The sequence below is a fragment of the Struthio camelus genome, chromosome Z (genome assembly GCF_040807025.1).
Source record: "Struthio camelus isolate bStrCam1 chromosome Z, bStrCam1.hap1, whole genome shotgun sequence".
Lineage (NCBI taxonomy): Eukaryota > Metazoa > Chordata > Aves > Struthioniformes > Struthionidae > Struthio > Struthio camelus.
The window spans coordinates 73,246,924-73,262,841 of NC_090982.1; the positions used below are offsets into that span (position 1 = coordinate 73,246,924).

The 15,918-nt window shown below is 41.8% G+C and overlaps 1 protein-coding gene, 1 long non-coding RNA gene and 1 other non-coding gene across 3 annotated transcripts; all 3 read left to right on the forward strand.

Annotated features, from left to right (window-relative positions):
* Positions 1-6,423: 6,423 nt before the first annotated feature.
* LOC138064835 (uncharacterized) lies at positions 6,424-7,207 on the forward strand. Its single transcript, XR_011138096.1, has 3 exons — positions 6,424-6,577; positions 6,909-7,004; positions 7,088-7,207. It is a non-coding gene; the product is annotated as an uncharacterized lncRNA (long non-coding RNA).
* An 811-nt stretch (positions 7,208-8,018) lies between these two features.
* LOC138064566 (large ribosomal subunit protein eL37) lies at positions 8,019-10,679 on the forward strand. Its single transcript, XM_068927799.1, has 4 exons — positions 8,019-8,139; positions 8,796-8,931; positions 9,321-9,405; positions 10,567-10,679. Exons 1-4 carry the CDS (start codon positions 8,137-8,139, stop codon positions 10,634-10,636), a joined length of 294 nt encoding a protein of 97 aa, XP_068783900.1. The 5' UTR covers positions 8,019-8,136; the 3' UTR covers positions 10,637-10,679.
* LOC138064871 (small nucleolar RNA SNORD72) lies at positions 10,406-10,486 on the forward strand. Its single transcript, XR_011138128.1, has one exon. It is a non-coding gene; the product is annotated as a small nucleolar RNA SNORD72 (small nucleolar RNA).
* Positions 10,680-15,918: the final 5,239 nt, after the last annotated feature.

Genomic DNA, 15,918 nt, shown 5'->3' on the forward strand with positions numbered 1-15,918 from the left:
CCAGAAATTAATCCTCTTTAGACTCAGAAAGGAAGCTTTTGGGGAGCAAAAGATGAGTAGTTTGAGAAAGCCACAAAAGGTTAGCCATAAGGCAGGGTGTTTCTTGTCTTGCCCTAAATGATAATTCTAGCACAAGAATGATTAATGCAACGCTTCACTTGCTAGGCTAATGATATCCTGCCCGATCTGGAGACAGTATGAAATGCTGTTGTCTATATTTTACTACACACTAAGGTCAGCCAGGATATGATTATATCAGCGCTATTCCCTATAGACTTCCAGCCTTTTATAGGATTGATGCTAAGATTACTCAATAGTTTATCCGGCTTTAATAGTCTTGCATCTTTATTGTCCAAGTTCTTTATCTGTTATAGCCCTAAAGATAGTCTGTGCGCCGTGACTGCTGCAAATGCAAAGGATCCAGTGACAACTGAGTGGGGAAAGAACATCTTGTCATTATGATTTTAAATTGTAAAATTAACTTGGAGAGTTTTTTGCATTTGTTTCTGTTTGCCAATGCCATCTAACTTTTTTAAAGTGGCTTTAACTGCCTGTTTTGCTTTTAATGTAGCTGTCACATTTTAAGGACTAATGGCAATGCCTTGGGATGTGTCTCTATGGAATACGTCAAATAGAATTAACACTGTGCTAGCTGTAATACAAATGATTCTCTCTCAAGGGACCTCATGGAGGAATATTTCCTTAGCTACTGGAATACATATGTGCTGCAGAAACTACACGAAACAAACAAGGGCTATGACAACTCTAGTTTGAATGAACTAGGTTGGAAAAGAAGAGCTCATGCTATTCTAATTGAAAATACAGAGGGATTTAGTAGTATATAATTAAAACATCAGATCTGTCTAGAGCACAGACATTTCAGCCTGCGTGTGCACAAAGGTTATCACTGGACAAACAAATCATTATTATTCTTTAGAGCTAGATTCTGATCTTCTCATCACTTCACATGGTGAACTGATTTAGCAGCTGGAAATTGCCCTGTGTGGTGAGCTACTTCTGCTCTGTTCCACCTCTTCCCTGCTTTCGCTTCCAATCCCCACTTAGGCGTTCCTCCTGCACACCTGGTGCTGACTTTGACACACTTCAATCCCCTCTGTGAGCTAATTAAATTTGTTACAATAACAGAAATAAATCCAGCAAAAAAAATGGGTAGTCTTCTGCTGTTTTAATCAGTTAGATCACCTAAGGTCTGGTGGGCAACAGAGTGAGGGAGGGGGTGCTAATGTACAGCCAGGGAGAAGAGAGAGGGGAGAAAATATGTGGGAAGTGTGGGAAACCTTTCTTTCAGGAAAGATTTTTGTTTTCCAACCAATTCCAATTTTATTTCTTTTCCAAAGAGTCAGTATGCCCATAGACTGTTCATGCCAGGACTGTTGGAAGTATAACAGAATTGACATTGTTAGATATATTTAGATGGTCGAACCTGGGCTTCCTAGTTAGCAAATTTTGGCCATAATATCTTGGCTTAGATATAGCCTGTATCTAGCCCTGGTGTTTGACAGCTTGAATCAGATAAGTTTTTGTTTGAGAAAAAACCTGCTAGTACTGCTAAGGGTGTGTCATCCATGTGTATGTGCCTGTACAGAAACATATACACATATAATTATGGTGACATTTGCTTTTCTTTTGTTCAATAATAAATCTTTCTGGTTTAATGTGCTTTAGAATAATCCTGAAAATGCAAGTCAGAGAGATATATATTACCCTAGGGGAGGAAGATTTTTAAAATACGAGTCCTTCAGAGCAAGGCAAGTTTGTAAGGTAGAGACCATAACATTTATTTGGTCAACCAGCATAATGGGAAAAGCACACAGTGTTTGAACATAGAAATTGTGAAGGCTTGACCTTTCTTTCCAAGCCTAAAAGTGATCAAATGTGTTTGTCTGTGAACACGACAGCCAGGCTGATTAGAGGTATAGTTATGTCCTTAGACTTAGACACCTCTTCTAAAATCATACTATTGTAGAAAAATGGCTGGGAAGAACCTGAGAAGGGCTATTGCCTGCCCCCCGTACAAGATCAGCTAAACCTAAACCAAACAAACATTTGTTCAGTCTCTTCTTAAAAACTCCAGAACTATCTGAAGGAGAACTGTTCAGTCTCGTGCTTGGCAGTCCATACTGGTACAAAAGTTTTCCTAATGATTAATGTAAATATCCTTTGGTACAGTTTAAAAGGAATATGGTTAGAAGCTGGGTCTTTCAACCTGGAATGTGATACAAACTACAGCTCTGGACTGTGGTGGCTCGAACGCTTTTTAGCTGGTGAAGATCTCTAATGAAAATTTTGCTCTAGACATGTGCATGTGTTCATGGATAATGTAACAGAGGTTTCAGGCAACAGAATCAACCAAAACAAGAGCAGTATAGGTTGTTTGTTATTAAAATAATACTAACAAGACAAGAATATTTAGTTGTTATGCAACTGAAAGCAGAAAAAATGGCCACGACTTTGTAAAGGACCTTGCAACTTTCTCCTATGCACCCGTTCTGGTGCTCAGCCCAAATCATCGCATAGCCACTTCTGCAAGCTTGAGGAGAGCCAGGAAAACCCCTTTGAGATTTACTGCAATGGTGAGACAATGCAGCATAACACTGTAATGTGTCTAAGCATTAGTAAAAAAGATAAAAAAGAAATCTAAGGAAGTTTCAAAATTCTATCCCTTTGTTACACTGTGTAACAAATTTATATCAGGTTTGCAGTTACCTCTGCTGTGCAGCAGAGACAAACCTCAACAGTTTTGTGCTGCCCCTATTCCTCTGTCAAGACAGAACAACTAAAAGATTTTAATGAGGTTTCTGGTGGGGAAAGACCTGTGATTGCCCCGCCAGCTATCGCCTATGTAAAGGTTCCCCCTTACTCCAGAGGGAGCTTTTGCATGTGAAATAATGCAGCTAAGTGAGTGGGAGTTCTTGCTCCTGCTGTGTTTATTTGTGATGGCATATTAAGCAGTCTTGCTTCAGCCATCATCTACAGGCTATTAGTTTTACTGTTTGAGCGCTGGAGAGTGGTTTGAAGACAGCTGTCTGGTCTTTCTGTCCAACTGGTTAGCAATAAGAAAAAATATATTGCTCTCTTAATGCAACTTCTATATGAGCACTGTTGTAATTGCAGAAGGGATGTTATATGATTACCAGTAGGAGGCTAGTCACGCCATGATGGATGAGTGTTTCTGAATATTTCTTTCTAATTCAGTATTGAGAACAAACACTTGGAGAACCTCTTGCATACGAGTTCTAATAATTGATTTGTATCACCGAACTCTGGCATTCATTTCTGTATGCTACATGTGAGGTCATTTCCTGTGTTGTTTTTCACGGAAGACTAAGAGTCTGACTGCATGGAAATAACATACAGTAGTGAGGGATGGTTACAGGAAGCAACAGCATCAAATGTATTTTATATTCTTTGTATCAGCTTTGCTACACAAAGCCTTTTAGATCATTTTTTGATCATTTACACTATATTTGAATAAGCAGTTCACTGTCAAACAGTGACAGCTGTTTAATTTTCGTCTACCCACTTTCATTTTAAACAAACAGAAACTCTTTTGTATTATATTCATTAGTTTCTTAGCAGGATGCAACAGCCTTTTCCATAAGCATTGCTGTTTGCTCATATTTTCTGTTAGTGTCATAGAGATTTAAGAACTTTGTACAAATAATATTATTTTCAATTTATTGACCTAATTTACTGTTACTATTTAGAGAGCTTTTCCTCGGTTGTTTAGGAGAAAGGTTTTAGTTGAACTATACTGTCATCTTGTGGTGAACCAATGTTCCTGGTTCAAATTCACAGATGAACGTTTTCTTTTCAAAACCAAGCATCGGGATTCCATAGAAATAAATGTATGTTTTCAAAAGAGACACATTTTTGTGAGTGCTTTGTAACAGATATTAAAAGTGGTTTATTCCCAAAAAATTCCCGAGAGGTGTCTACCTCTGAAAATCAAGATGATATCCAGAAACAAAGGCATCCAGATTGAACCTCATGAAAATGTTGCCCTGGAATTCTTCAGCTCTCCCGCAGACCTCCTGAGACCTTGTTACCGAGGTCAAACTGTTCAGTTCCCTGGAAGAGCTAAAAAGCATTCCTTTGATCGAAGAGAAGACATTTATAAATAACGACTTCAGCTTGTTTGCATCTTTCTCAAGAAAATTGGGTACCAAACATCTGTTAGCTTCTAGCATTTATCAGGCTGGAGTCCTGACTGATTCTGTCCCTTGTAGTCATCCCCACTTGTGCACTCTACCTGTGCACAGGTGTGCACACTTGTGTGATGCAATTCCATATGATGACATCAGCCAGAAGCTGTTTGGATATCATTCTTTTATTTGCCACACAAAAGTCACAAAAGTCCTTTCAGTAGTCTTCAAGTTACACAGACCCAGTACAACTACTCTGCCTTGGAGCAAGTCCCCCCACATCGGGGACCATGTGGCTGTAAAGTACCCTAGCGACGGTGCTATATAGTAGCATGATAACAAACCTATCCAAAACAAATGCCACTAAAGTTATTAGATGCTGATATCCACCTCACTTTGTACTGCCTAGCCAGCCCTGTTTTCAGTTGCCCTGTCTAAGAGCTGGAATTATCTATAAGGCTGCCTTGCTTCAGCTGCAGGGAGGGACTGGGAGTGGGTGATTCTCCTCCTCTTACTCAGCAAAGCGCCGGGGATGAGAAATGAGGTCAGGAGGGTCTCTGGGTCCTGCATGGGTTCGGGGTTCAGGCAGAGAGGCTAGTACCCCAGAGGGATAGAAGAAGAAAAGGAGGGGCATGTACAGTATTACTTTTTGGTTCAGCTTTGCCCCCACAACCAGATCAGACAGCTTGCAGAACATGGTGTTAGGGGTACAGAGATAGAAATCCCCTTCCACAGTACTCATTAAACCTCTCTCATCACTAGAGCTGGCTGGACTGAAGAGCTGTGCCGAAGCTGTAGTGGAACAGTGAGCCCCAGCGCAGTCACAGAGTGCTGTTCCTTACACCGGGGAGACAATCCTGAAATCCAGGCATGTTGCCTTCTAAATTATTTGGGCTACTTCCTTATTACATAAAAGGAGAAAGGTGAAACAGCCAGTGCTGAATTTAGCCTCGTGCCACTTGGTAGCTGTTAGTACATGAGTCTGTGGGGTTTGATCGGGCAGTGAACTGCACCCTCACCCACCTCCTGTGTGAGGGCTAAGAGCTTCTGGGATGGTACTGCGTCAGCTGCAGCTCTGCCATTCCCTACGCTATAAGTTTCCAGTGTTCCTGAATAGTAAAGAATATGAGAAGACACCAAAAAAATCTCTTTCCTAACAGGTTTGAAAACATGTAAATGAACAGGACTATTTTTATCCTCCACAGGACTATAATAATTCCTTTGGCAGTGAATCCTTGCAAGCACACATACCAACATACTTCTTTTGGAGGCAGTTGCCATGGCATTTGTCCAACGTCTTCACAGGATCTTCCAGACTTCTGAACTCTAACTAGAAAGAAAGGGGAAAGCAGGCACTTGTTAACAGACAAACAGCACGGTTGCTTGGAGAAATAAGACCCAGTCTTGCCTGAAGAAGGTATTCATACTGTTTGACTTAATTGGGATTCTTTTTCTGCATGGCATCTCATCCACAGGCCATCGAGCTTTCTCTTTCGAATTTTTTGTCAAGAAAGATTGATTGCTATAAAAATATTTCATTAAGTCGGTGAAGGAAAATTCATTTTACCTAACTTCAGCCATCTAGCCTAAGGGGGCTGCCTCGGCTCCCGTTAGAATTAATGGAAGAAGGTGGGTTCCTCCCAAGGTTTATTTATCCAGCCTACTTTAAATACCTACTTTAGGATGGGATAAAGTGTCTCTTTCTCTCCTTTGACTAGAGAAGGCCCATGGATGGATGGCTTATACTAGATTCCTAGATTTTCAAAAGAAGTACAATGAGTGTGAGCAAAGATCTCTGCCTTAGGTTTGATTCTGGGAGGGAGGTGCCAATTAAAACGAAAGAGCTAAGTGAACAGCCTGGGTCACATTTTTGTGTGTCTGGAAACAATGCTTGCAAAAGTCAAAATGGCTTTTTGTCCCATCCCTCAACCTTAGCAGAAATCAAAAGCCTCCTAGCACATAAACCAGCGCACCATGAATGCAATGAGAGGCCACATTCAGGAAACAAATGAAGATAAATTCCTACCGAATTACTGTACCACACTGATTTATCCAAGAGTAAATATGCAACAGTTCAGATTAGGCTTAATTGCTTTAGAGATTTTGTCATGTGATGACACCTTTTTTTGGATGAAGAATTCCATGGTACATGGGTTAAACTGTCTGCATGTTCGTTGCAGGTTTCCTCACAGTTTGCTGGGTTGTGGCAAGCCCAGATAACAACTGTACTTTTAGCCAGCTTGATTAAGCCAGAAGTACAGGGAGTAAGATCCAGCCTGCTAGATAAATACATAGTTTTATCACGAGCTGTTAAACAACTCACATAAATCAACAATCAACTTTAAATCAAGTGGCTTTATCATCAATGTCTGACTTTACTTTAGAAGAGGAAATGCTAAACTGGTGATAAGGTAAATAAAAATGTCTTCTAGTTCTCTTTGTATACATCTATATCCCCCAAATTAACTCCTATAAGAGAAATTTAAATGGTGTATCTGGATTAAATTGATTGATTGATTGATTGATTGATTTATACATTAATGATGTCCATTAAAATGCTTTAGATTGTAGTTGAACTGCTGTGTGATGTGCAGGGGGAAGGGGAGGGCCATGGACAAGCAGAGACTGCAGTAGGGCCTTTTTTTTAATGGCAGTTCCACTTTGAAAGTACATGATATTGCAGGCAAGAAATTCTGTGAATTCTAATCATGAACACAGTTTTCTCTGAACATTTAAATACAGCCAGGACTTGATTCTGCAGCCTAAAGTGGAGCTTTGTGAACAGATGCATGGGGAGTATTTCAAAGGCCACACATTGAATACAGTCAAAAATTGTGGGTGAGTAAAGCCACTTTAGAGAATTAAACATTTTACCAGCTACATTTATCTACATACAGATATACCCTATTTGTTATTTTCAGGACTAGTTGCTGATGATACAAAACTAGGAGGGGTGGCTGACACACCAGAAGGCTGTGCTGCCCTTCAGAGGGACCTGGACAGGCTGGAGAGATGAGCAGAGGGAAACTTCATGAAGTTCAACAAAGGCAAGTGCAGGGTCCTGCACCTAGGGAGCAACAACCAGTACAGGCTGGGGGTTGACCTGCTGGAAAGCAGCTCTGCAGAGAAGGACCTGGGAGTGCTGGTGGACAACAAGGTGACCATGAGCCAGCAATGTGCCCCTGTGGCCAAGAAGGCCAATGGTCTCCTGGGATGCATTAGGCAGAGTGTTGCCAGCAGGTGGAGGGAGGTGATCCTGCCCCTCTCCTCAGCCCTGGTGAGACCACATCTGGAGTACTGTGTCCAGTTGTGGGCTCCCCAGGACAAGAGAGACACGGCACAACTGGAGAGAGTGCAGCGGAGGGCTGCAAAGATGATGAGGGGACGGGAGCATCTCTCCTATGAGGAAAGGCTGAGAGAGCTGGGCCTGCTCAGGCTGGAGAAGGCTCGGGAGGATCTGACCAGTGTGTAAATACCAGACGGGAGGGTGTCAAGAGGACGAGGCCAGACTCTTCTCCGTGGTGCCCAACGACATGACGATGGGCAAAAAAAACTGAAACGAGGGAACTTTCAGGAGCACACAAGAAAACACTTCTCCACCGTGGGGGGCGGTGGTCAGACACCGGAGCAGGCTGCCAGCGAGCTGGGGAGCCTCCACCGGCGGAGCCGGTCCAGCCCGGCGGCGGCCGGCCCTGCCCGAGCAGCGCCGGTGCGCAGGCGGCCGGCGGGGCCTGGCGGGAAGGGCCCGGCGCGGAGCGGAGCGGAGCGGAGCGGAGCGGACGCGCCAGCGGCGGGAGCAGGCGGCCCGGGCACCCCCGCAGGGAATAACTCCCGTCTCGCAGGCCGGGCACCCCCGGCCGCGCTCCCAGCGCCCGGCCGGAGCGCTTTGGCCGCGCACCCGGAAGCGCGCGGCGGGATATAGCGGAAGCGGGGCGGGGCCTGTCCTCTTTGGTGCTGGCGGCCGGCGAAGATGGTGAGCGCCGAGCGCCGGCCGCGGCGCATCCGCCGCCATCCGCCGCCGCGCCGGGACCGGGGGCGCCGGGGACGGCGGCGCGGCGCGCCCCTGCGCCCTGCTGCGGCCGGGCTCGGGGCTGGGACCGGGGCCGGGGCGGCGGGCCCGGCGGGGAGCCGCGCCGTGCGGCCTGTCGCCCCGGAGCGGGGCGCTGCGTGCCCGGGCGTGGGGGTGCCGCCGCCGTGGTGGGGCGGGCCCGCGGGCTCCTCCGTGCCGGCAGGCGCGGCATGGGAGGGCCGCTGTCCCCGGGCTGAGGCGGCCCCGCGGGTACCGCGGCGCGGGGGGCTTGGGTCGCCGAGGCCTCGTCGGGGGGTGTTGGTAGTGCGGCTGGTCTGCGCGGAGCAAGTAACGCACGGGCTTCCCTTGAGGAAAGGTATTTGTGAGTGACGAGTTTGGGGGAGGTGGGAAGGGAGGGGTTTAGTCCCTTGCCAGTTTAATTTTATTTCGACATGAGGAGGGCAGGAGGGTGGTGAGGAGAGATACAAGGAACCTGATGAGTTCCTGTGTCTCTGACACGTTCATCGGAGTTTGTGCATGTTTTTCAGAATTGCTTTATGTGTATGATTCGCGTCTCTCAGTAGTGTTTACAACATACAATGTTCTGAAATGTATTTTAGACGAAGGGTACTTCGTCGTTTGGTAAGCGACGGAATAAGACACACACCTTGTGTCGTCGATGTGGGTCCAAGGCATACCATCTGCAGAAGTCTACCTGTGGGAAATGTGGTTACCCTGCTAAGCGTAAGAGAAAGTGTAAGTAAGAAATTTTTAACTGACCTCAATGTAAAAACTTTCGCTGCTGTTATGTTTTCTTTTCTGCAAAGTGACAATGAGTAACTCAGACTTTATAGTGCTGTGTAAATGAACACAGTGAAGGCAACTGTTTAGTAATCTGAGTTTTCCCTTAGTCAAGAAGACTATTGAGTTACCTAGCAGCGTCAAGCTTTTCTGAAACTTCTGAAGTTAGCATTGACTTAACTATATCTCAGATAACAACTGTGCTGTGTTACTATGTAGAAATTAGTTTATTTTAGTAGAACTTTTCTTTTGTTTCTGTGAGATTGCATAGTTGTGCTATTCAAATGGGTTATGCAATTAATCATGCAGGTGATGCAGATGGGTAATGGTAACATATATTCTAGATAACTGGAGTGCGAAGGCAAAAAGACGCAACACCACTGGTACAGGTCGCATGAGGCACCTGAAGAAGGTCTACCGTCGATTCAGGTAACGATGTTTTAATACAGAGTAGTATATTGTGAAATCTTACATGGATTTCAGCGAATTGTAAGATCTGTCATTCAAACTCAATACTGCTCTTTTATTTAATGTGTTTAGTGTGGTGTGGTTTTAAACTTTCAAAATATGTCATGATATAAAGGATGTCTTAAATTAATATAACTGGCAGCATATTTTTTCTGGGATAAGAAACTGAATCATTAGTCATACAGAGGAAGTGTAGCAAGCTTTAATGTTTATAATGAGGCTAGATAATACAGAACACTGAGAATCTTGCTGTAAAATGGCCACGCTTCAAAAGGTGTGATGCTTTGTGTAGAATTGCTTTTATTTGTGAGCCACTTAGTGTTAAGAGGTGCTGTGGAGGTATGGTAATGTTAAGCAACTCATTAAGAATTTCTCCTTTATGATCTCCATGTTCTAAAATGGAGCTCTGTAACTATCAGCCCAGTGTCTGAGAAAGCTGGATAGAAAACATCAAGTAATTCTGAAGTCCTTTTCCTTAAAAATGTGGGTTGTATTTTGTAATTGAAAAGTGGGGATCTGAAGTCATGGCACTAGGGTATAGTTGAGGGATTAGTTTCATCTCTTTTGGTCAGCCAGAGTCTTTGCCCAGCAGTAGCCAGAAAGTAACTTACGCAAACTGCAACCTGCTTCTTTGCACCAGGTATTGCTGAAGTAGAAATGCTGTATCCAAAAGTCAGCTTGAAGTTGACTTTTCTTTTGTTGTTTTCCACTTTTTTCCTTACTCTCTAGTTGGAGGATTTTTTTTTTTTTAAACAGAAAACTTGCCATTCAGTACTCATTACTAACAAAACTGAAACCTTCTTTTGTTGAGTCACTTAAGGACATAAAATATGGAGTGCCTTCAGTAGCTGTGCTGTATTTGATTCCATTTTGCAGTGTTTACTCGGTTGCTGAAATCTTTCCATTTGAAGAAATGGAATGTACTTCAGCAGAAGAGAGGAACTTACTGCTCATTCCAGGCAGCTTGTCAATGATGTTTCGTATTATAAATGTCTGAACATATGAATTTCATAGTGATTTCGGTGCATTACTGAGATAAGCTGAACAAAAACTAGTGAACTTCATCTAAAACATGACTTGTTAGAAAATATAACCTGGAGCAGTAACTATTTCTACTTGCAGGAATGGATTCCGTGAGGGAACCACACCGAAGCCCAAGAGAGCAGCTGTTGCAGCCTCCAGTTCATCGTAAAGACTCATCTATTTGTTAAAATAAATGGTCTTATCCAGAAAAACTTTTAGCTTTTATATATGTTTTACTTCAATGAAATATGAGATTCCTGGAAAAAAAGATAAATATACACACACACAACTTCTTGATGGATTGAGATGATTCATTACATATAATTTGTTGTTTGACTTTTCTTTGATAGCATCTCCCATCTTGAAGAGGACCATAATCTCTGCTGAATTTTAAAAGAGGTTTCTATCTGTTAATTAACCAATAGCTAAGGGTTGTAGTTAATGGATAGCTTGTTTATTTTCTATTACTCCCTTACTAGTTCTGCTCTAAAAATGTTGCTTACATAGCAAATAAAGAAGCAATAAGCTTCTGGCTGAGAAGCATTAATTACTCATTCAGTATGTTGTTCTAGAACTCTTTGAAATCAGAGAGAATGGGCTTTTTATCTGCTGTAGAGAAGTAATTCATCTCCAAGAAAAGTGGGATGTTAGCACTGTAGACTTGAGGCACAAATAGATCAGATTTAATAATGCCAATGCGAATAAGTAAATGGTAGGATGAGGAAGTGAGCAGTTCAGTTGGGGGCATCTTTGAATTGTGGATTGTCACTTGATAAACTTGTACCTTCTGTGGGGGTGCTACTGGGTAACTCAGCTGTTTTTTTTAAATTCTCAGGTTTTTCAAAGTGGTTGTAAGATGCTGTTTTGAAGCATTTGGGGAATATGGAGGAAAATCACTGCAAGGATTTAGAGGGCTCTCAGATGAGAGGGTATCTAAAAATCGTCTGATAAAGGCTTTAAGCTTCTGAGGCTGCTCTTACTGATGGTTTCACTATGCATTATCAGAAATAGTGTGCTGCTTTGTTGGTACTGAAGGGGCAGCAGTTAAAGAATGCAGCAGCTTATGTAAATTATAGATATTTTCAGCAAGGTTTGAAACTGGAGTGCAGCTGGCTGCACTTTGTTATATTCTAAATGAAGTATAGTCTGCACTCCTGAATAACTCGGTGTGTCTACTTAGGGTGCTTGTAAACAAAAAGGGAAATCTTGCCCTACTGTTCTTCTCACAGTACATATTGTAACAAATATGCTGTACTGCTTTCAGTTGGTCCTTCTGACAGAGTCTGAAAATACATGCTGTTGTGCAAAATATATTTGAAAAAGTTTCAATGTAATGCACCTATTCACAGGACGTGAGTGCCTCTAAAATGTGTGCTGTGTTCAGATACTGGCAAATAGTTAAATGCAGGAGTTTTGTATGGACTATGGAGAGTAAGAGGAAAAATGCATATACCAGTACTGATTCTTTCATGCTTCAGTTGATAAAGCTAGTATAATCCCCCAGGTGATTTAGGCTAGTACCAGTGTATTTCCTGCAAAGATAATACCATTGCCTGGTTGAGTTTGTGTGTGAACTGGCAAACCCAACAGGATGAATGAATTATAAATCTTACCATTGTGAGACTGTTTCCTCAGGTGGAACAGCAGAACAAGATATTTCTCAGTTTCTGAGCGACAGCTGTTTTTTTCCAATATAGTGTGCTAACATAAAATGGTGCTAATTTCAATTAAGCTGTGAGTTAAGTAGAGATTAACTGCTCTGTTGTGGTATTGTGATAGGTAGCATGGAGACCAGTCGGGCTGCTTTTGCTGTAGTGATATGAACAAAAACCACTGGATTTTAGTTGGCCCCTGGAAAGTGGGGTGGTCCTAACATGTGATAGGATGCTCTTAAGAGGAATGTTGGGACAAGAAAGTTATGAGTCACTTCCTAATGAATTTACATGAAAAGGGAATATTCTTGCTTCATGACAATAATTTGAAGACCTTTTCTAAGACCAAACTTCTTTTCTACTCAAAACTATTAACTACTTCTTAAGTGTCTCTGCTCGATTCAGAGCCCTGAATAGGAGCCTTCAGCATTCAAGCCTTATACTACAAATGCAGAGACTTTTTTCATACCCAAAGTACCAAATATTCGACTAAGTGGTGCTAATTGTCTTACTCAGAATTTGTACAGTCCCTCCTCTCCCCAAATGACAAAATTGACATAAGTTGTGTCCATAAAAATACATAAATGAAGTGTGACAAATTCCAACTTAAATAATTTTTTTGGTGTTCCATGAGATAAATAGGTTAATGCATGTGTTAAGGCAGCAGTCCTCAATAGTAGTTGTGGGCAAGTTGGCAAAAAACTGCAATTTGTTCATGGAAACAAAATCCTATTTCTTGACTAGTGGGGAGATCAAAGGTCTAGTGCTTTCCACAGAACATTACCTTATTAGTGTTGCTATCTCCAGGGTGCTGGCCAACTGGGAATTGCACTTACTGATGAGGTAGTTTATAGGTAGGTGATACAGCCCCTATATATGTATGTAGGGAAGATGAGGGAGAGCAAAGATCCGAATTTTGTAATTGGAGTACAACAATGCTGGGATAAATATTGCGATGAAAAGCTAGATTTTGTGTAAACTTGTCTACTGGTATATATGCAGAATCATGATTTGTTGAACGTAGTGCATATCTCTGCCTATCTGTTTTTTATTGTCAGAATGACATGTCAAGGGATTGATGAACTCTAGTCACGGCACAGGGTATAGTATGCTCCCACCAGTAAATACCACTGTAACTGAGTTGTAAATAATTGGTGTAACTGTTGCAATAATATGCTAAAGGAGCAAATTATTATCTCATAGGAGTTACAGAAGAGGAATTGAGGCCAAAATGTTTTTGATGCCACCTCTTCCAGAACAGGATGGATATTTGAAATGAAATCATCTTCTGAAATTCTGGTTGCTATCCTAAGTACAACACTCGCCATCTTTTTATATAATAAGGCAAGATCTTAAGAAGTACCACAGCAAGAAAGCACATGAAAGCTGGTACTTTTTTTTCAATAAAACACTGAATCGAAACTTGTGAAAACCTACATGCGCTTTCTAGAAATCATAAAGAGGAGAATCTTGATGAAACAAAAGGGGCAACAAGAGAGAACGGACCTGTTTAAACCAAGCATGTTCCTACACGGGGAAATTGGTGGAAAAGCTAGCTAATATTAAGTCACCTTGTTTTGTAATTACAAGTGTCTTACAGAAACAAGAAGAATGACGGGGGGATATGGAAACCTGAAACTCTGATTCCTATTCAGTTGCCAGAATATACTTTATACTTTTCCCAACAGATCAGTAGCTCTATTAATTTAGCACTGGAATAGGTTGCTCAGAGAGGTTGTGGGGTCTCCATCCTTGGAGATACTCAAAAGCCACACGATCCTGGGACGCGTGCTCTAGGTGACCCTCTTGAGCAGGGGGGCTGGACTAGAGGATGTTCAGAGGTCCCTTCCAGCCTCAACCATTCTGGGATTTTGTGAAAAGCCAAAGATGCATCTTGGTGGTCTCAGCTTGTATGTGTTTGCTAACACAAAAGTATGAACACAGGAAAAATAAGACTGCAGTCTTGTTATGTTTTTATGTACTAGGGTGTAGAAAGGATATAATTTTTCTATAGCGTTCTAAATGTAATTAGTCATTGAATTCTATCATCCATGGAAGTATACACATGGGAGTTATTTTCAAATATTTTATAAAATAGATGAGTTCTTACTACATACTAGTAGTACTACTACTAGTGGGCTAGCGGAGGCAGAGTGCATAAAATATGACGCCAAGTTAAAAGTTGGTAAGCTTACACGAATCAATGTCAAAAACCTTTCAAAGTTTGCAGTTTGAAAGCTAAGGCCTCATTTTACTTCAGAACTTTTAAATTACATGAATTTCAGTCCTGCTTATGCAAGCTTATAGTTCTGAACTTACTCTGTTTTTCCTTAAAAATAGGGGATGCCATTTCTATTTAAGCAAAACTATAGTAAGTCACATGGATATAGATGGCTGCAAAGCCTGGTGCTCTCTCATTTACCCTCTCATGTTCTTTCTCTGCATATGCTGGTGATCTGTTAGGAAATGCTGGGTTCTGCAGCAGAATACAGGAGGTTCAACTACAGACTTCAAAGCTGTATAAAGAGAAATTGCCAGATTTTTGTACTCCCTTCAATATTTTTCTCTAGTTAAAGGAACGAAAAAAATAATTCAGCTATATGACTCAAGCCTACTGGCACTGAATATACATCTTGATACAAACCAGAATTTCTGTGGGAAGACTTGTCTTTACATAATGTACAGAGAGGGCATAACTAACATAGCTGAGTTCAGAAGTCAGGAAGTAACCAATCTGGTGCTTCTTACACATTAATGCAACCTCACTGAGGAACACTAGTACTGGCTTTTCCTGCGTTGCGTACTATTTTATTATATTTATTTATTATCTGCTTATAGCAATGCTGTGCTCAGGTAGTGCTGGCTGAAAGCTCCTCATGTTTTCTGCTCAACAATGATAGTTCAATGTTTTAAATTAAAATTCTAAATGATTCAAAACTATCAGATTTTCCTTGACTATTTGACCATTTAAAATGTAGCTTTCTAATGTAATTTTAGTTCATGTCATGCAGTCTGTCCTATTAACTGTGTAAATACTATGAACAGTATCTACGCTGCTTGCTAGCCTATGTTTTGGCATTGCTTGATGAAATTACCTGGTTTTATCAAACGATAAAAGCATTCTTTCAGAATTTTTCTTTCATGGTAATGAGTTGACTGGTTTTAATTTTTTACCCTGTCAGGATAGAGGAGTGTTTTAAAATACAAAGATTTTCTAGGGGCTCGAAATTCTGTTTCTAACTTCTGTGTTAAATTGATGACTGTAACATAGATAATACTGGATGACCTCTGCATCAGATTTAAGGCCATTAGTAGAAAAAGTTGTCTTTCAACTTCACGATGTGTGGACATTTAAAAATCTTTATATTGTTTCTGTAATATATTTATCTGTTTTCAAACACATGCACGACTGCTTAGGGCAGGCACAAGAAAGCATTTCAGTTGATATCATTAACTTAGGTCAGAGAACTGGAAAACGAGGGTGGAGGGGAGTTGGCAGTAAACTTTTTCTGGAGTCAACGATCTCCATGCAAAAATATCCATCTAGCTCTCCCTTTTTCTCCAGTTTTTTTTTTTTCCTATTTCTTCGAAGGGAGAGAAGGAAACTGATTTAAAAAAAATCCAATTAAAATCAAACAAAGTCTTTGGTGTGCAGGGATAGGAGGAATGCCATGTTGAACGGTGAGTAGGCAAGAAAGGAAGGGCAGTCAGGGCTGCAGGTGAGCTGCTGCCCTGAGTGCTGGAGCAAGGCGAAGGCGTTGGCAGGACCTGGAGGACGGGTCGGGCGGCCACGGCGGCA

Excerpts from the sequence above, each read along its gene's own strand:
- LOC138064566 (XM_068927799.1), top strand. Across the intron at positions 8,932-9,320 it reads TGCTAAGCGTAAGAGAAAGT|ATAACTGGAGTGCGAAGGCA; the intron begins GTAAGTAAGAAA and ends CATATATTCTAG. Across the intron at positions 9,406-10,566 it reads AAGGTCTACCGTCGATTCAG|GAATGGATTCCGTGAGGGAA; the intron begins GTAACGATGTTT and ends TTCTACTTGCAG.